The sequence below is a fragment of the Mesocricetus auratus genome, unplaced genomic scaffold (genome assembly GCF_017639785.1).
Source record: "Mesocricetus auratus isolate SY011 unplaced genomic scaffold, BCM_Maur_2.0 Super-Scaffold_100033, whole genome shotgun sequence".
Classification (NCBI taxonomy): Eukaryota; Metazoa; Chordata; class Mammalia; order Rodentia; family Cricetidae; genus Mesocricetus; species Mesocricetus auratus.
The window spans coordinates 13,366,488-13,386,246 of record NW_024429213.1 but is presented as its reverse complement, the minus strand read 5'-3'; the positions used below and the strand labels follow the sequence as shown (position 1 = coordinate 13,386,246).

Below are 19,759 nucleotides of genomic sequence, written 5' to 3'. Positions count from 1 at the left end.
GGGCCCTGTCCAATCCCTACCTTGGAACTCCAGCCTCAGGCCATGGGCAGTATGGAGACCCAGAGGTGATGTCAGAGGTCTCCTTCTAAACCTGCCTTCAAGGGCCTGACACACTTTTCTGTGAAGGGCATAAGGTTTTCCTTAGGAATAAGAACCCCATATATGCTTCTAAAGACTTTCTAGAAGTAATGTCTGAAGTTCCTCCTCGGGGAACTTGAGATGCTCTTCGGGGATAGGACAGAGTTGTGACACTTTTCTTTGGGATATGATTATAAGGTCCCTGAAGAACAGGGTTCTAGTTTCTTTCCAGGCGCTTTTAACATGATAGTTGTTTGAGGGATTTTTCTGCACCTTAAGGTCTGAGACTTGAGTCTTTTGGGGCTGTCACTTAAGACAATGTAAGTATGTTCTTCATAGGAGTCTTTTAGGAACATAAGATTATCTTTGCAGGGAACTCGGGCTCAGGGACATGGGCAGGGTAACGATTCTAAGGAAAATAGTTTGGTCATCTTTTGCCTGAAACATTGACCTCTGAAACATTGCCCTCAAGGACAAGAGTTTCTTTTCTTTGCCTTGGGGAGTGAGGCCTGAGTCCTTGCTTAGGCATGTAGCTCCCCTCCCAACATACCAGGTGATTCTTTCTCACCAGGGAGAGGACATGAAGTCATCATCAGTATGGCCAGAGGCGGCTTCCTTTGGACAGAGGGACCTGGGTGTTCTTGTAATAACAGTTCCTTACCCTCAGGTCAGAGCCAAGAAGGTTGTCAGACCCTGGGACCAGAAGCCTGAGGCATCCCTTAAAGTGGTAGAGATTCTGATTTTAGTTGTTGCTTCCCACTTCCAGGGTCCTGAACATTTCCGTTTGTCTCGTTTTCTTTCTATTTTACAGGAGGCAGAGTGTGGTCTCAAATCTACTGTTCTTCCTTTCCTATCATTTCTGACAGATCAAATCCTCTGGACTCAGATGTCAAGTCCAGGAGTTACGAATCCCTGGTTCTTGTAAACTCTCTTTGCCCCTTAGAGAGCTATACCTTCCTTGTTCCAGGGACAGAGAAGGTATGTTGTTCATGGAAATGCAAAAGGCCACATTCTTAGACCCTCTTGCAGTTCTGCCTTTATATTTGTCCTCATGAGAACTTGGAAGTAAGATCTAATGGACTCATGAAACCTGTTCTTCCGCATAACAAGGAAGAAACTCTGTTCTTCTGTGGGTACAAAGGGAAGATAGAACTGATTGATCCTTTTCTCCCTGCCTACTCTGGCCCAACTTTGAGCCTTTGGGGGATGAGAAGAAGAGAGATTGAACTGGATATTGGTGGCGCACGCCTTTAATCCCAGCACTCAGGAGGCAGAAGCAGGGAATCTCTGAGTTGGAGGCCAGTCTGGTATAAAAAGCAAGTTCCAGGACAGCCTCCAAAACAATACAGAGAAACCCTGTCTCAAAAACCAAAAAAGAAAAAAAGGAGAGATTGGTTCTGCTACCCTACTCTTGGTCCACAACTTGCTGAAGATGTTTACAAATAACCTAGCAACTAGTTTGATACTGACAGAAGGGGATGATGATTAGTCTGAATTGTAAGTCTGATTCCAACTCTGTGAATATGTACTGTTAGGATTCTCTAGGTATGTCAGGGTGCTGGGGAGATGATATGAGAGGGTTCCTTTTCCAGGCATGGTCACCTTGCTGAGAGCCTGTCCACTGAAAATAATGGCTTGTAAGCATTTAGAGCTAGGAGACCTCACTGAGATCTTGGAGAAAGGGGCATACATGCTGAGATAGTGAAAGATGCTAGGCTTAGCAGTGCCATCAGTGGGTCTGGATTCTACCTCTCAGTCTGTCAAATTTTGCAGGGTGAACTAGTATAGTTTCTGCTTCTGTTCTCTTCAGTTTCCTTACTCTCTTGCTCATGTGCTGATGAGTTGACAGTTAGCTTTGGAGTTTTAAGGATTTCAAAGCCCCTTGTATCTGAAGTTGATAGTGAATAGTGTTGTTTTTTGAAGACGAGCTGGATTCCTTCTCTTTCCTTCTTGCTTTTTTCCCAGCCATAGAGGTTTGATGGGCAGGCCTTGGTATGAGGTTTAAGAATGATGGGTGGCAGTGTTGTTGCCAGCTATCAAGTTTCACAGTTGTATGTGAAAAGAATTTGGGGTTTAGAACTGGGCAGGCTTGAGTTCAAACTCTAGTGTTGATCGTTGAACTGGTTTTATGATTGTAGAACTCTCATTTTAGGGCAAAATTTCATGAAGGTTGTTCGAATATAGCCTTGTCCACCTTGGCTGGTTCTTTTTGCTCAGGATGAATAATTTGCTTCAGGACCATTTTGTTTTTTTCCCAAGAGGCTTTGCCCACCCATAGTACCCATCTCTTGGCATTTAGAAGCTTGCCTGTCTGAAATTGGGTGGTTGGCTGGTAAGGTAGCAGCATATGGTCTCTGACCTGACAACATGGATTTGAGTCCTATGTCTATACTAAAAGTTTGTGTGTTTTTTGGGCAGTTCCCTTTTCAAGGTCTTTCATTCTTTCTCTTTTTTTTCTAGACAGGGTTTCTCTGGGTAGCCCTGCTGGCCTGGAACTCATTCTGTATACCGAGCTGTCTCAGAGCTCTGCCTGCCTCTGCCTCCCAAGTACTAGAATTAAAGGTATGCACCATCACACTTGACTTGGATCTTGATTTCTCTACCTATGAAAAATGTAGTGGTGAGAAGGGTGGATGGACTCACTGCTCTGAAGAAAGTTGTAATCTTGCCTTTAATTTCCTGTTTTATACTCTTCTGCTCTTCATGGACTTTTATGTGGGACTCTTGGCTCTGTGGATGTTACCTTTTAGAAGATGTGCTATGATGTTTCAGCAACTGTTGAACTTCTTTCTTCTTGGTAGGTGCTATAGGTTCTTTGGTGGTTTTGTGTTTGTTTCACAGTTTTGTTTTTTGTTTGTTTGTTTGTTTTTTGAGACAGGGTTTCTCTGTGGCTTTGGAGGCTGTCCTGGAACTAGCTCTTGTAGAACAGGCTGGTCTCGAACTCACAGAGATCCGCCTGCCTCTGCCTCCCTAGTGCTAGAATTAAAGGTGTGCACCACCACCTCCAGGCTGTTTCACAGTTCTATTGTTATGAAACTTATACACAATTTTCTGAGTGTGATCACTTATACTTATAATCCCATCATTTGGGAGGCTGAGACAAGAAGATTGCCAAGAGTTTGATACTAGCCTGAGCTATAGTGTTGAGATGCTAAGATAACCAAAATAAAAAGTGTACAGTTCAGTGGCTTTCAAGATATCCATAGAAGTGGACTTCTGTCATCAGTCAGTTTTAGATTTTTGTTTGTTTTTTTTGAGACAGGGTTTCTCTGTGTAACCTTGGCTGTTCTGGAACTCACTTTGTAGACCAGGTTGTCCTCAAACTCCCAAGTGCTGTGATTAAAGGTATGCATCACCACTGCCTGATGTTAGAATTTTTTTAACATTATAGAAACCTTTATACCTTTTAACTCCACTCCCAATTCTTTCATCTCTTTCTGGCCCCTGGCAGCCCACTATTTTGTCTGGATTGATCAATTATTCTGAAACAAATAGAGTCATAATAATGTAGTCCTTTGTAACTTTGCTTCTTTTGGTTAGCATGTGTTCTGAGCACATATATGGTATAGCATATATCAGTACTTTGTTTTTATAGTCAAATAATAGGATCTTGGGTTTTTTTTTTAATCCTTCGGTGGCCCAGAAGTAGGCTGGGGGTCTCCTTTTCTTCTATTCTGGTGGGCTTGTGTGGGTCTTTAGAAAAGCAGTATATCCGTGTTTCTTATTGGATAGAGTGCCTGTGTTTATTACTCCTGGAGCAGAGCCAGCGTTCTGGGTGTTTTGGGTGAGGGGGTGGTGTTGGCTCCAAGCTTGCTGGGACCAAGCTGCGAGGCCTAGAATACTAAATACCTCTTGGCCGTGGCTTCTGAGAAGACATCTGCCCAATGCTGTTGCCATCCTTCCCTGCACCCTTCCCCCTTTATTGGCAACTCTTTTACCCACAGGCTGGGTCAGCAACTTCCCAGGCTGAGAGGGAGGATTCCAGTCCCCTACTGCTTTTTAATTCTAACCCTCTTTGGGGAGTTGGATCGTACAGAATGGGAGCCATGCTGTGTTGTCTCATAGCCACAGAGCTCTAGAGCTCACATAGCAAAGGAGTACTATGAGGAGGATGTATTAATTTCCTGTGGCTGTTGTGACAAGTAACTGTGAACTGTGTGGCTTAGAACAACAGACACATTATTTCAGTTTTGGTTGTCAGAAGTTCAAAATGTGTTTTACTAGGCCAAAAATTGAGGTGTTAGTACTTCTGAGTATCTTCCAGGGGGCTAGGAGAGAATCTAGCCCTTTTCAGCTTCCGGTGGCTGCATCACTCCAATCTCTGCTTCTGTCTGCACATTGCTTTCTCACTCTCTCTCTCTCTCTCTCTCTGTGTGTGTGTGTGTGTGTGTGTGTGTGTGTGTGTGTGGTTTCCTTTTCTGTATTAAATCTTTGTAAACACAGTTGTATTAGTTACTTCTCTTGTGACAAAAGCAACCTGAGGAAGGGTTATTGTTACCTATAGTTTGAGGGATACAGTCCATCATGGTGAATAAGTCTGGTGACAGGAGTGTGAGGTGTGTCTGCATTCAGGAAGCAGAGACATGAATGCTGGCCCTTAGTTCACTTTTTCCTTTACCCCCTTTATTCAGCTCAGGACCCCAAGTCCGTGGAATGATGTCATCTTTAGGGTGAGTCTTCATGCAGTAGTTAATACTCTTAAAAATCCCTCAAAGGCACACCAAGATGTATGTTTCCTAGGTAATTTTGGGGGCGTGGACAGTATCTTGAGTATGTGATCTTTCCCCTACTCATTCTAGTTGGCAGGATCAACCATCACAAGTCTACCCAGTCTCAACTTGGCGCCCAAACCTGTTATTTTAAAATATTAATGTTTTACTCCTGGTCCTCAATGTCTCATAGCCATCTCAAGATAGGTAACACTTTTAATTCATTTGTAAGAGTATCCTAATTCCTAACAGTTCTAGCATTGTTCAAGGCCAAGTGAGGTGGTGTACACCGTTAATCCAAGCACTTTGAGAGGTAGAGGCAGGTAGATCTCTGAGTTCTAGGCCAGCCACAGTTGCATAGTGAGACCCTGCCTCAAAATTTCTTTCAAAGTCTTTTCTGATACTCAAAAGTAATCTCTTAACTGTGAACCCCTGTAAAATTAAAAAACAAACAAAAAAACCCTTGCATTATCTAATATACCATGGCTCTGAGCAAACATTTCCATTCCAGAAGAGAGTAATGGGGACATTAGCAAGGAAACATTAGGTGAAAGCAAGACTGAAACTCAGCTGGGAAAACACTAAACTCTGAGTTCATGCAGTTGATAGCATCATGTGTCCAACACACTTGGGTAGTTAGAGACCCCTCAGCTCTGTAGCTTTGGTTATATGTAGCCTCTATATTGAGTTAGCTTTACTCAGTGCCTAAAGCTTTCCTTGGCAGATGTTCTGGCATCTCCAATATCCTCGAGGTCACCATTGCAAGTAGGCATTACCTCCATAGCTTCATAAAATGGCCTCTTAGGGTCTTATTGCAGGAAATCTAACCCTGCCAAATGTTGCCTGCTTTCATTGGGTTTATGAAACCTTGGTGCAAGGCTGTATGATCATGCCATTGCTGAATTCTGTGCATCTGAAAAACCAACATGAGGTAGATGATGTGAAGGTACGCTACCAGCTCAAGATGTAGCCTGGCCTCCTTGGACCACAAGTACTATGGCCTCTGTTTCCGTCACCTTGACTCAAACTGAGGAAAACACTTCTTTAGAGTATTTTCTGCATTTTACTCTAGAGAAGCAATTCTCAACCTGTGGGTCCTGATTCCTTTAGGGGTTGCATGTCAGATATCCTGCATTTCAGATATTTATATTATAATGCATAACTAGCAAAATGACAGTTATGAAGTAGCAACAAAATCATTTTATGGTTGGGGGTGATTATAAAATGAGGAGCAGTATTAAAGGGTCACAGAATTAGGAAGACTGAGAAGCACTGCTTTATAGGCATTATCCTTTCTTTTTAAAAAATATTTATTTATTATGTACACAGTATTCTGTCTGCATGTATCCCTTCAGGCAAAAAGAGGGCACCAGATCTCACTTCATATGGTTGTGAGCCACCATGTGGTTGCTGGGAATTGAACTCAGGACCTCTGGAAGAACAGCCAGTGCTCTTAACCTCTGAGCCATCTCTCTATCCTTTAAAGTTCTCAGTTTTATAGCCTGGAAACTTCCTTCCTGGGTAGAATCTTGCTCTCGAGGCAATATAAGTATGCCATATAGAGTTTAATGTTTTCCTTAATTGCACAAAGTTCATTACACTCGTAGCCAATTTGTCCAAACCTGTCTTCAACTTTAAGACAGCCAAGTTCCTTTTCTTTTCATACTGCACACACACACATATATATATTTTTTTTGGGGGGGGGGTTACGAGACAGGGTTTCTCTGTATTGTTTTGGAGACTGTTGGTCCAGCCCGGCCTCGAACTCACAGAGATCCGCCTGCCTCTGCCTCCTGAGTGCTGGGATTAAAGGTGTGCGCCACCACCGCCCGGCTTCATACTGCATATTTATGCCCATAACTTTTTTTGAAGCAGGTTCTCATGTAGCCCGGCCTCAAACTAGCTATGCAGCTGAGGCTGACTTTGAACTCCTGATCCTCTTGGTTCTACCTCCCAGAAGTGCTAGGATTATAAGCATGAGCCACTGTACCCAGTTACAACTTTAACCTGGTTGATGTTCTTTTCTTCACCAACTGTACATATTTCCACATCTTGTATGTTTGTACTTTCTCAATGGATTAATGCAATAATAACCACAGTAATTAACTATACTACAGCCTAGAGGTTATATGACTTCAGATTTTCTCCAAGCAACTTAGTTCATTACTTTTTAATTCACCTTCACTCAAATGATCAGGTGGGCAGAAATGAGCCAGATTATTTTGCCAGAATGTAAAACAAACGGCCTCTAGTACTTGTACCTAGCTGAGATCTCCTTAACCAGGACTTTATTGTTCAGGTCTTTGTCTGTTTTCTGTTATTCCACAATCCTACCAGCATATACTGTTAAGCTCTACTTTAGCACTCTAGGTCTTCTCTTAGCCCATAGAGCAAAACCCTTCCAAATTCTTCCTCTGCAAACCACCTTCAGATGCATACAGATTTGTGTGATCAGGTATTCTTACCAGTGACCCTACTTTTGGGATACCAACTTTATTACTTTTCTCTCATTGCTGTAACAGAATGCCTGACCTTATTTTGGGGATACAGTCCATCACACAGTGGGTATGGCATGGCAGTAGGAATGTGAAACAGCTGGTCATGTTGCTGTCAGGGAAGAGTTGAAGAATACTGATGCTCAACTTGCTTTTTCTTTTTGCCCTTTTTATTCAGCCTGAGACCCCAACCTATTTGATGGTATTACCCACTTTCAGGTGGTGAGGTAAACCTATCTGGAAACTCTGTGAATGGAGGGCATTGTCCAGATCTTTTACAAAGGCTTAGAGATAGGGAGAGACTCTGCTCCAGGCTTGGCCTTGAACTTGTAAAGTTCAGGCTTGAGACTTGATCTTTTCAGGTCAGGGCATCAATAGTGACTAAATGTACTGGTTAACTATTCTCCAACACTCTAGTTCTTCCTAAACATTTTCTTCCCAAAAGGAGAGAGGGAAAAGCAAGAACCCTAGCTTTTTACACTGGGTGCCAAGGCCAGTGGATGCCTAGAGATCCATCCCCTAGATGCCATTCAGTTACCTTAGGACCCATACCCACTTATGTAAAAGGTCTGGGTTTTAGGCTTCCTCGATTTTTATGGACAAGCCAGAATTTCCCCAGGACTTGCTGCCAGGTATGTGGCACACATCATGTCTTGCTGCTATACTACTAGGCTTTGCTAGTAGTCAAACTGCAGCTCCTTTCTGCCTTTGTAAAATGTGGACAATGCTTCCTGCCACTTGGGTTGTGGTGAGGACAATCGAATGAGGTCACCTTTGTATCTGACACCTGGCATGGGGCAAAGCACTCAGCTAATGTAAGTTCATCCTTCCTGGCTCTTCCCTGCTTAGCTGCCTAGTCTTGCTTGCATCTTTGCTCTGCTGTGCATGTTGCCAGGCTCTGAGTACTGGTACTTAGTGGCAAAAGTGAATTTCTCATCCAGTCATCAAGCATTTCTGGAGGTCTTGGGGTCTTTATACTTTGCTCAAGTGCCAACCTTAATGTCAGGGAAAGGGCTCTTTCTGTTTTGCAAAAGCTAGGGAGTGTTCATCTGTTTTGCAGTCCCTCTCATACTGTGTGTCGTCATTGCCTATTTCTCTACACCTCCCGTAGTTTATCATGATAGAGACAAGTCTGATTCAATTTTCTGTCCTCGTTGTCCAGCATGGGGTGACTCATATTTTGGGGGGTGATTAACTAGGAGCCCCCTTTCTCTTCTCATTCTTCTATCTTCCTCTCATACTTGGGAGGTTCCTGTTCTCCCTTTTATCAGCTGTGGGGTATAGTTAAAAGTTTGTCTTCTGGGGGCTGGAGAAATGGCTCAGCAGTTAAGAGCACTTGTTGCTCTTTAAGAGGACTCGGGGTTCAATTCCCAGCACCCACATGGCAGCTCATACCTGTCTGTAACCCAGAGATCTGACACCCTCACACAGACATACATGGAGGCAAAATAACAATGCAAATGAAATAATAATAATTTTTAAAAAGTTTGTCTTCTGAACACCCCTTGATGGACTAGGTCTCGTGGTTCTGGGAGATGGCTGACAATGCAAGCAAGGATGAACTTGGAGTAACTAGTTAGTGTCCTGGTGCACAGTCTTCAGGGTGGGAGGAGCACCTGATTGCTGCAAGTTTGTGCTCAAACAGGTGTGTTTGTGCTGCCCAGGGAACCACATTAAAGGCGTGCAGGTACCTTTGTCATCTCTGCAAATGAAGCCACACCTTCCTGATGGGGTGGGCCCTAAGGGTGGAGCTTGCCTATACCTTCCCTTGTCCTTCAGTCTATCTAGCCACTTACCTAGGGCTTTCTGAGGGTATCTCCATTGTGTATCATCTCTTTATACTGGTTTCTTTTCCTTTTATGTTTAGTGACCACCTCACCATTATGTTATTACAGAGCCTCTTTAGGTCCTGATGAAAGTTCGGACTTCTTGACAGATGTGTCAAGTAGACCAAATGCTTCCCATTTTTATAACTAGCAGGACAAGTTTAGGCAGCTTCCTACAACCAGGAAACAATGCAGTAATGGAGCTGGCTGGGTTGAAAACCAGGGCTTTTCTACAGATCTAATTCCAGGACAGCCAGGGCTATACAGAGAAACCCCGTCTCTAACAACCAAAACTAAAGTAAACCAGGGCTTTAGACCTCCAGACACTGCCTATTCTGCCAGAAATCTCTTCTGGTTTTTTAGGGGGTGGAGTACATCCATTGTTTGTAGTGGAGTACAAAAATGGTCCTTTTGTAGTCATCTTTAGCAAGGATCCTGTAAGTTCTTAGGTAGGGTAAGGTCCCCTAGGAGCAGGCTTCATATTCTGTAGTACAGTGCTCTTGCTGGGTCAAGCTGTCTGCTTTTGGCAACCAGCAGAGGGCGTGAGGAGCCTGAGAAAGATCTGCTTCTGCTTCATTTTTTAAATGGAAATGTCTTAAGCTCTCAAGGTCATTGTTATTTTAATTTGGAAGTATGAGTTTGTATAGGTTCATTTAACCAAACCTTTGGGATCAAATGTGATTTGGAATTTAGAAAATAGAATTTGGAAAAGTCTCCTGGTTGTTTATACTTTGTATTATATAATACTTTAGCAGAGGCTGGAGAAGTGCCTCGTGATCAAGTGCCTGAATGTTTCTGCGTGGAAATGTTTGAATCTTCACCCTCAAGTAGAGTATCTGGGTATATGTCAGTTCTGTTCAGGTTATGATGGGACATGAATTAGATTAAGACTCTGGATTTTCTGTGTTTTTTCAAGTCTTTCTTTTGTTTTGTTTTTTTGTTTGTTTGTTTTGTTTTTCAAGACAGGGTTTCTCTGCATTGTTTTGGAGCCTGTCCTGGAACTGACTCTGTAGACCAGGCTGTCCTCGAACTCATAAAGATGTGCCTGTCTCTACCTCCCAAGTGTTGGGATTAAAGGTGTGAGACACCAACATCTGGTTCAAATTTCTTAATATTTAAAATGTTTATGGATTTGGTAATTTGGATGAAGAATTGTGTATCTTTATTGGGAAAGAAAGTTAAGAAAAATCACCTATAGCATTTATTGTCTCCTTTTTTCAGTTTTGTACTATATATTTGTATACATATGTAGAGGCTTATGTAAATATATATGTAAGTGTGCTTGGACATACTTAAGATCATACTTGGCTCACTTTCTGCCTCACACAATATGTCTTAGAATTTCTCAGATGTTTATAGGCTCAAGATATACATTCTAGCCGGTTATTCTCTTCAGCATCTTTCCTGGGTGAAACTTCTGATAGAGAACCACATTCTCTATCTGGGCACTTATGGGGTCTAGGCCTCTGGCTGCCTGGGCCAGGTCTTGCAATATCTAGAGCAGGGATCTGAAAGCAGATGGTTTGTTTCCAGGGGATCTGGGACGTGTCTGGGATTAAGTCTTTTTTGTTTTGTTTTTTGTTTTTCGAAACAGAGTTTCTCTGTGTAACAACCCTGGCTGTCCTAGAACTTGCTATGTAGACCAGGCTAGGCTTGAATTCACAGAGATCCACCTGTCTCTGTCTCCTGAGTGCTGGGATCAAAGACGTGTGCTACCACTGCCTGGCTAAATCTTGTTCCTGTCCAGTGACTACATCTCTTGCTTTGTGGTCACAGAGTAGTCAAGAAGGGCTGTGAATTTCCCAGTATCCCTTTTGCCAATCATCTGGTTCTCTCAGGATTTGAGGGCAGGACCCTGGAGAGGGTGTTCAGGTTTCCCTGTTGCTGACCTCCTACTCTTTCCTCCAGCAGGAACACTGGTTTGAAAAGGCCTTACGGGACAAGAAAGGCTTCATCATCAAGCAGATGAAGGAGGATGGTGCTTGTCTATTCCGGGCTGTAGGTGAGTCTCTACCTTGGTCCTGCAGGCTAGGAGGCTTAAGGATACCTCTGAGCTGTGTCCCAGTTGTCAGTAACAGCACCTGAAAAAGGATTGAGGCACAGCTAACTAGTTGGTATTTTGGGATATCCAGGCACAAACCTAATTGTTAGTGTTTGGCCTCTGGTTTTGAATTGTGTTGAGTAAATAATACTAACAGCAATAGTAATGACTTAGAGACTAAGACTACTAACACTACAGGAAACCCATATGTGTGTGTGTGTGTGTGTGTGTGTGTGTGTGTGTGTGTGTGTGTGTATTCATTCACATTTTTGTTTTTCGAGACAGGGTTTCTCTGTGTAGTCCTGGCTATCCTATAGATCAGGCTGACCTTGAACTCAGAGATCTGCATGTCTCTGCCTCCTACATGCCGAAATTAAAGGTGTGTGCCACCACCATCTGGCATAGGAACCCTATTATTATTCCACAATTTAGGTGAAAGTGGGGACTGATGTTGCTTCTACTTACCAGATGAGAAAAGTATTTCAGAAGTGGGGAGTCAGGATTTTATATCTGGGTTAGCCATATCACATTGTTGTCATGTTGGTATGTAAGAGTTTGTACCCAGTGGGCTGGAGAGATGGCTCAGAGGTTAAGAGCACTGACTGCTCTTCTCGGGGTCCTGAGTTCAATTCCCAGCAACCACATGGTGGCTCACAACCATCTACAATTCAGTCTGGTGCCCTCTTATGGCATGTAGGCAGAACACTATATATGTGATAAATAAATAAATCTTTAAAAAAAAAAAGAGTTTGTACCCAGAGTTTTCTCTGATGTGGTGTGTTGGGGGAGGGCTCTGTTCTGTGTGAAATCGGGCATGGTTAAGCACACCTTTAATCCCAGCATGCAGGAGACAGAAACAGGTGGATCTCTATGAGTTCAAGACCAGCCTGGTCTACATAGCAGGTTCTATGCCAGTCAAGGATATATTTGTCTTGTCACAAAAAAAATCTAGATCTTTATAAGTTATAGAAACTTAGTGTTTTTTCTTTCAGCTTGTACAAAAGTAGAGAAAATAGTGAACCCTTTCAGACTTAATCATCTAGCTTTAAAAAGTCATGAACATAGCTACATGGTGGTCACTCAAACCTTTAATCTGGGAGGCAGATGCATGTGGGTATCACACACATCATTAACAAATAGGTAGAAATTTTTTCCTCTTTTTAGACAAAGTCTCATTCTCTAGCCCAAGCTAGCCTGAAACTTGGGATCCTGCTCCAATCTCCTAAGAGCTGATATTATAGGTGTGAACCACTATGTACAGCTAAGAATGAGTAATTTTTTCTTTTGTGACTGGGTCTCTATTAGGCTGTTTCCTCATCTGTGAAATGGTAATTAGCTAAAGAATGGGTTAAAGGGTTCTATTGTTGTATAACCATTTACTTTGGTAAATCCCATAATGCTTGATACATAGTAGGTCATCATGGAGCAGTAGCACTCACTGGTAAAGCCTGGCTGCTGTTCTGAGTTGTGCCTCAGAGCCGGAAATACTTGTGGGATGGATAGGACAAATGGTTTCGTACCCCTTCTACCAAGCAGAAACTATTCAGGTAATGGTTTCTTTTTTTTTTTTTTTTTTTTTGGTGTTTCAAGACAGGGTTTCTCTGTATTGTTTTGGAGGCTATCCTGGAACTCACTCTGTAGACCAGGCTGGCCTTGAACTCACAGAGATCCGCCTGCCTCTGCCTCCCGAGTGCTGGGATTAAAGGCGTGTGCCACCAACGCCCGGCTTGCGCCACCAACGCCCGGCTATGGTTTCTTTTAGTTTGAAGAAAAATTCCAAACTTCCTACTCCTCTGGCTTCAAGTCATCTTGGCCCTGGGATATTTACTATAGAAAGAACTGGGTTTGGAGGCATCTTGGGGATAAAAGAAAGGCAGGGAATGAAAGGGTAAGGGCCTATTAGTTTCTATGCCCTGTATTAACCTCAGGCTGGATGTAGGAGAAGCAAGATTACTGTTGAGCATCTGGGCTCAGATGTTCACTCAGGCTGCTTGGGGCTGTTGACCTGTTATGAATAGTAACCCACATCAAGAGTAATTTTTGTACATGTGTGTCTATCTAGCTCTCCCGCCCCCATTTGGGGCCTTCCAGTAAGGGGCCCAAGCATTCAGGAAGAGCTGACCACAGCAGGTTGAAGGCCTTTCCTTATCAGCACCATGGCTACACATTTCCCCTGACTGGGCTGCCCTCAGCTTTTCTCTGTAAAACCTCAGAGGTTCTATGGCCTCTCCCCTGAAGTACATGGCCCCTCGTCTCTAGGCCTCCTAGAGGTTTCCCTGGTGCAGAGTACACAATACATGTGCCGGGGAAGGGGACTTTGTCCTCAGGCTTTCTGCTGTCCCCCTGTTTCTAGCCTAGCTTATACAGAGACAGATGGTCATCACATTAGGCTTTCTACAAAGGCCTGCAGGCTTTAACTTCCTATCATGTATTAAATAATGGAGGGAACATGTAATGAAGAGTTGGAATTGCACAAATATGACACTTTGTTGTTGTCTCCCTGATCCTACTATGTGCCACACATTCATCTGTGTGCTTCAGGCCCTCTTGAAAATTTTGGTTCATTATCCCATGAAATAGAATTGGTTGAAGCTCTAAAAAGAAGGCAGAAGTTGTAGCTCAGTAGTGGAGCTCTTGCTTAGCATTCAGAAGATCCTGGATTTGATGCCCAGCACTACCAGGGATGCAAAAGGGAAATGACAATGGTAGAGTTTGCATGGGAACATTTAGATGTCCAAAGGATGATACTAGGGAGGCCCTAGCTCAGTGGGTCTCAACCTGTGGGTCATGACCCCATGGTATTAAATGATCTGTTCACAGGGGTCACCTAAGACCATCAGAGAGCACAGATACTTGCAGTACAATTCAGAACAGTAGCAACATGACAGCTATGAAGAAGCAACAAAAATGATTTTATGGTTGGGGTCAACACATCATGAGGAACTGTATTAAAGGGTTACAGCATTAGGAAGGTTGAGAACCACTGCTCTAGCTTCTTAGTTCTTTGATCTCTCTAGACCCTTCCTTCTTCTAGCTAGAATTCATTCTTCCATTGTTGAGAATCTTAGGCAGGTGGTTTTCTGTCCTTTGTTTTGCCACTGATATAGGACAGCACTTTTGAACCAATATCTATTGCTTATACCCATTTCTCCCTGGCATCTCCTAGAGATTTATGAGCATCAGTGAATTCTTGGGTGGAGGTGGGTATCTTGTGACCCATCCTGTCCCTGCTGAGTTCAGATAACCTCCTCTTAGAAACATGAGCCTCACTCACTTTTCTTCCATTTGTCTTTGACTCAACAAAAATGTCTCGGCCTGGCCATGGCAATGGTGCTGGCCTTTGGGCCAAGTAGAAGCCACATAGCTATGTCTGCATGGGCTTCAGGAGAGAGTAGCTGGGGCTGTGTGTTATGGTCCAGAAATAATAGCCAGGCTCACTTCTGTGGCTATTTTGGTCTTGGAACATGGATCATCAGCACTGGAAAGGATAGCTGTTAGGTAATTTTTAAGATTTTGTTTTTTATTATTTTTTTTGAGGCAGGGTCTCACTCTAGCCCAGTCTAGCCCAGAACTTTCTTGGTAGATTAGGTGGCTTGGTGCCTTGAATTTGTGACACTCTTAGTGTCTCAACTTCCTGAGCATTAAGATTGTAGACATATTGCCACCATCCCTTGTTACTTAGATTTGATAGCTTTTTTGTTTTTTGAGACATGGTTTCCCTTTCTGGTCCTGGCTGTCCTGCATCTCAGTGTGTAGACCAGACTAGTCTCAAACATAGAGATCTACCTGCCTCTGGCCTCCCAAGTGCTAGGATTAAAGGCATGTGCCATCACCTCCCAACCTTAGAATTGATAGCTTTATAAAATGAGAAACTGAGGCCTCATGGGAAAGCCAGGACCCTGTATTATCTAGGTTACTCAGTGAATGTCAGAACATCAGTGTTTAAGATTGTATAAAGACACAGGAGAGTTTTCTGTTCTATTTCCTGTATACCTGTATTCATCTACCTCTCTGTGTTCAGCATCTTTGTGTTTTCCCATTTTCCCATGGGAATCCTCAAGCAGAAAAGCACATACTTCAGATTGGGTCTGAGGTCATGTGTCTTGCCCATAGTTTGTACCAGTAGAACAGTTGGGTGTGCATACCATGACTGCTTGATAGGTGGATGAGAGTTTTTCCTGGCTCCTTTTTCCTCAGTGGAGCCAGGGTTCACAGGAAAAGGAGGGTAGTGGAGAGTAGACTAGGTTACTGTTGCCCCTTGCTGCTGTGTGCACCCATGTTCACACCATAGTATGTTTATGTGGAAGTCTGTTATCTCCGTCCACCATGTGCATTCTAGGGATCCAACTCTGGTTGTCAGCCCTGACAGCAGGTGTCTTTACCACTTGGGCCATCTGAATAGCCTCCAAGCTTCCTTTTTTGTCTTTATCAGAACTTAATGGTAGGGAAGCAGTCAGGCAGCAACCTGAGGAGTACATGGTTCTCAGGTCCCTCCAAAGCAAAGGAGGACCCTGTATTTACTGCCCTTTAGAAATAATCTGAACTTGAGCCAGTGGAATGAAATGGTTCAGTCAGTAAAGGTGCTTGCACCTGACAACCTGAGTTCAACCCATAGGACTCGTAATGAGAGGAGAGAATAGACTCCCACAGGTTGTCCTCTGATCTATACTGGGACATGCAAATGTGCAAAATAGATAGTAAATGTAACAATAAAGTAATTAAAAAAGGAAAAGTAGTGGGTCTGGAAAGATTGCTCAGTGGTTAAGAACACTTGCTACTTTTTTAAGTGGGAACTCAGTTTGGCTTCCCAGCATTCATAAAGTGACTCACAACTTTCCTTAATTCAAGTTCCAGAGGATCCAGTGCCCTCTCCTGTTTGTAGGCATCAGGTATACATGTGGCACACATATGTACATGCAGGCAAAACTCATAAACATATAGTAAGATAATCTTTGTTGTGGCAGGGGTGGGGGAGCAGAATAATCTCTCTACGTCTTGCTTCTTGTAAGTGTGGGCAAATGCAGGTTAGATTTTAGGGAGCCTGAAAAGGGAGGACTTCTGCTGGTAGCAAAGGAGAAGGATGAAACAAGTCTGTTAAGAGATGTTGGTCATTCCTATCCTACCTATCCCTAGCAAAGGCTGGGAAGGAAGTGGCATGGGTTCCTAAGTATGCACAGCCTCACTCACATCTTGTCTAGTCTTCAGTCTTTCCTGATTGGTGAAAAGGCCATGTACTCACTGTATGCTGTGGTTCTGTGCTGTGGAATTAGTTATGTGGGTATTTAGTCTCAAAGGTTTTAGTCTTTTGGAGGCCCTGTGGGCCACATATGGTTACTGTGTGCACCTCTATGTGAGTATCCTTGTATGTGTGGCGCATGGGGAGGAAGGTTCATGTTGAATCTAGAGAAGCGTGCAGTCCCTGATACTTGTTATCTCTGCTCAGTTTCAGGCCTTTCCCTTGTTCCAACAGATTCCTTGTGCTAGCAGGGAAACTCAAGCACACAGGGTCAGGCCTAACCCTGGGAAAATAAGGTGGCTGTGGGACATGACGTGGGATGGGGGAATGTTACTTGGGACCAAATGTTGGTGTCTTTCCACCTTTGATGCCAAATATGTGATAAATATGTGATCCTGAGCTAGCTATACTATTTCTGTATCCATGCCTTCCCACCCAGTGTAAGTTTTTATTTTTGTTTTGCTTTTTTTGTTGTTGTTGTTTGGTGAGGATCACATGAGTTGTTTGAAAAGCCTGTAGTAGAACCATGCTGAGATTTTGTGAGCCCTGCTTAGAAAGGAAACCGAGGTGGAATAAGTGGGGGATACCCTTCAAGCTGGACCATGGAAGAAGAAAACAGGTGCAGTGTTAGCAAGAGGAGAAGTTTCAGTTTCTGTCAAAACAATTTCTCTGAATTCCCCCTGCATTTGTGGGTCCAGTGGGCCACTCTTTCTCCCACCTTGGGCCCCCCACAGGGAAGTCCATCCTGGCCCCCACATGCTAATCTAGGAGGAGGAGGAATTTTCCTAAGGACAGGAGTGATAGGACTGGGAAAACGAGCAAAAGCTAATTCATGTTACGATGTGCTTTGCCTGTAACATTGAAGGGTTTTCCCCCTCATGATGTCTGTTTCCTTGGTCTTAGAGATGCACATTTTATTCCATGTTAATAATTACAAAATTAAGGTATATACAGAGTATGGTGTTATATACTTATAAACCCAGCACTTAGAGGCCAAAGGAGGAGGATTGTTGTGAGGTTGAGGACAGCCTGGGCTACACAGAGTACTATTCCAGCCAAGTGTCTAAAATTTAAAAAAAAAATTAAGGAACATCTTATAATCAGTGCGAGATTGCTCCTTACAAAGCTGGCTGAATCTATAATAAGTACTGTAACCTGCCTGTACCTAAGGACCCTACCCAGAAAGCCAGTATTATTAGTTTGATCGGAATTCAATTGTCAAAGTTTTGAACAAAGGCACTGAATTCTGTAAAGAGAGCCAGCAGTGCTAGTAATTGAAGGGATACCCCCTCCTTTCTGCATTTGGGGCTTTCCTCTGGTGGAGGAAGCACAACAGAAATGAGGAAGGGCTTAATAAGCAATTCTTCTCAACATTCTGGCTGACTGGTAGGTAGCTTACAGTATGATAGGAGTTGCTGTCCTCATTGGAGTGCCTGTTTTGTTTTTGAGACAGGGTCTCTACATAGCTCTAGTTGTCCTGGAACTCATTTTATAGACCAAGCTGTCCTCGAACTCAGAGATCCACTTGCCTCTGCTTCCTCTGAGTGCAGGGATTAAAGGCATTTGCCCGCACACCTGGCCTGGAGTGCCTGTTTCTTGACCACTGTTTATGCTTCAGATAGTTGACAAATCTTCCCTGTAGTCCCATCATCCCCATACTAGAGATTGAACCTAGCACCCCATGTTCTCCCATAGAGTTATACTACCAGCTCTCTATAGTTTGTATAATACTATTTTAAGTGGAAGAAGAGTTACTGTTCCCACTTTATAGATGAAGACATTTCAACCCAGAGATCAAAGGCCTTGTCCAGTGCTACACACAGCTAAGAGGTGGCATGAACTTTATGCCAGAAAAAGGCAAGTTTAAAAGACCCTGTCACCCCTCCCCCCTTTTCCCCAAATCTGAGATATGGCTCTGACAAATAGAGATCCCAGGCCTGTAAATTATCTTCTGTAGAAGATACATATTACCCATTATCTCAGCCCAACTCACTGAGCCTGGGAGCCCACCCCTATTTAACCCTTTCACTCCCATCTTAGTTCCTGTTTATGGCAGCTGTAGACTGCACTGACTCCAAGCTCAGCCTACAGAAATAGCTCCTCCAGCAGCCCAGGCAGCCACAGCAGCCTCTGTGGTCCTGACTTCTAAGAAAGGTAGCAGCAGCCCCCCACCCCCAGCTTGTATACAGGACACGTGACTTGCTGGAAGTGCTTGTGGGGGGGAGTATGGCCACAGAAGCCACATCCTTGTTTACATCAGTGAAGGGACTACCCCTTCCTGCCTTCACAGCCCTTTCTCCACCCCTCAGGTATCTTCACCTCTAGGATGATTTGAGGCTGTTGTAGCTGCCCACTTTCTATCTCAGTGCAGCCTTTGTTTCCAGCTCATACAGAACCCTCGTGGAGGGAATCAGAAGGCAGTGGAGACCTTCTGGCAAGTCTTCAGAGAAGTAGACTGCCAGGCCTGACTGGTGGGCATGTTCCCATTCCTAGCATCCCTTTCCCCTGTGCCCAGGGGGATCCCATCAGAGCAACGAACCTCTGGGGAAACACAGGGAAATTCCCTTTTCGAGGCAGCCAGTGAAAGTCAGTCTTGCCTAATTTTCAGACTCACGTGGGAGAAGAGACTCCTGCTTCTCGTGCCTCAGCAAACTATACCCAGTTTCTTTGCTATATCAGGTCCTGAGTTGGCTGTGTCTTAGGTGTGAGCTGCCCTCTACCTTCAATGGAGGTCTTGTGTAATCACTCTGTGTACACCTTTAGTGAATTGGGTGATAGAGGGGTTTGGCCACTTTATAGTCACTATCCACAAGAGACCTGCCAGGTCATACCTGTCTGGTTTCCATTTCTCAGGGGAGGCATAGGAAGCTGACTACTTACCTCACTAGTTACTGTTTGGCAGAATTTAAAGTGTTTTTCTTTTCTGTTTAAGGGTTCTAATCTTAGCCGGGTGATGGATGTGCATGCCTTTCATCCCAGCACTCAGAAGGCAGAGACATGCAGATCTCTGTGAGTTCAAGGTCAGCCTGGCCTACAGAGTTTCAGGACAACCAGGGCTACACAGGGAAACCCTGTCTCCAAAAAAAAAATTTCTAATCATGGTGGGGCAGGGTGGTGTTTTTGTTTTGTTTTGTTTTAGTGGTGGCGGTGGTAGGGTTTGGTTTGGTTGGGTTTGAAATGGAGTGTTACTATGAGATCTAGGGTCTTTGACCTTGGCAATTCTCTTGTCTCAGCCTGGATTATAGGTGTGCACTACCCTTCTTTTTTAATTTACAAAGCCCAGGCATACTTGTTGAGGAAACATCCAGTTTGCTCTTGTCACCACACTGTGACATTTGATAAGCCACAGACTTTCCCTTAGCCTCAGTTTCCTC

The 19,759-nt window shown here is 43.8% G+C and overlaps 1 protein-coding gene across 6 annotated transcripts in view; it reads left to right on the top strand.

Moving 5' to 3' along the window:
* Positions 1-19,759, top strand: part of Otud5 (OTU deubiquitinase 5) — a 31,185-nt gene that overhangs the window by 2,680 nt on the left and 8,746 nt on the right. For 5 of the 6 annotated variants that reach the window (XM_013124493.3, XM_013124490.3, XM_013124494.3 and 2 more), the window contains one exon: positions 11,017-11,110. In XM_013124493.3, the coding sequence (XP_012979947.1) occupies positions 11,017-11,110 (94 nt within the window). The remainder of the gene's footprint in view (positions 1-11,016; positions 11,111-19,759) is intronic. The other variant, XM_021235973.2, reaches the window with a different exon arrangement.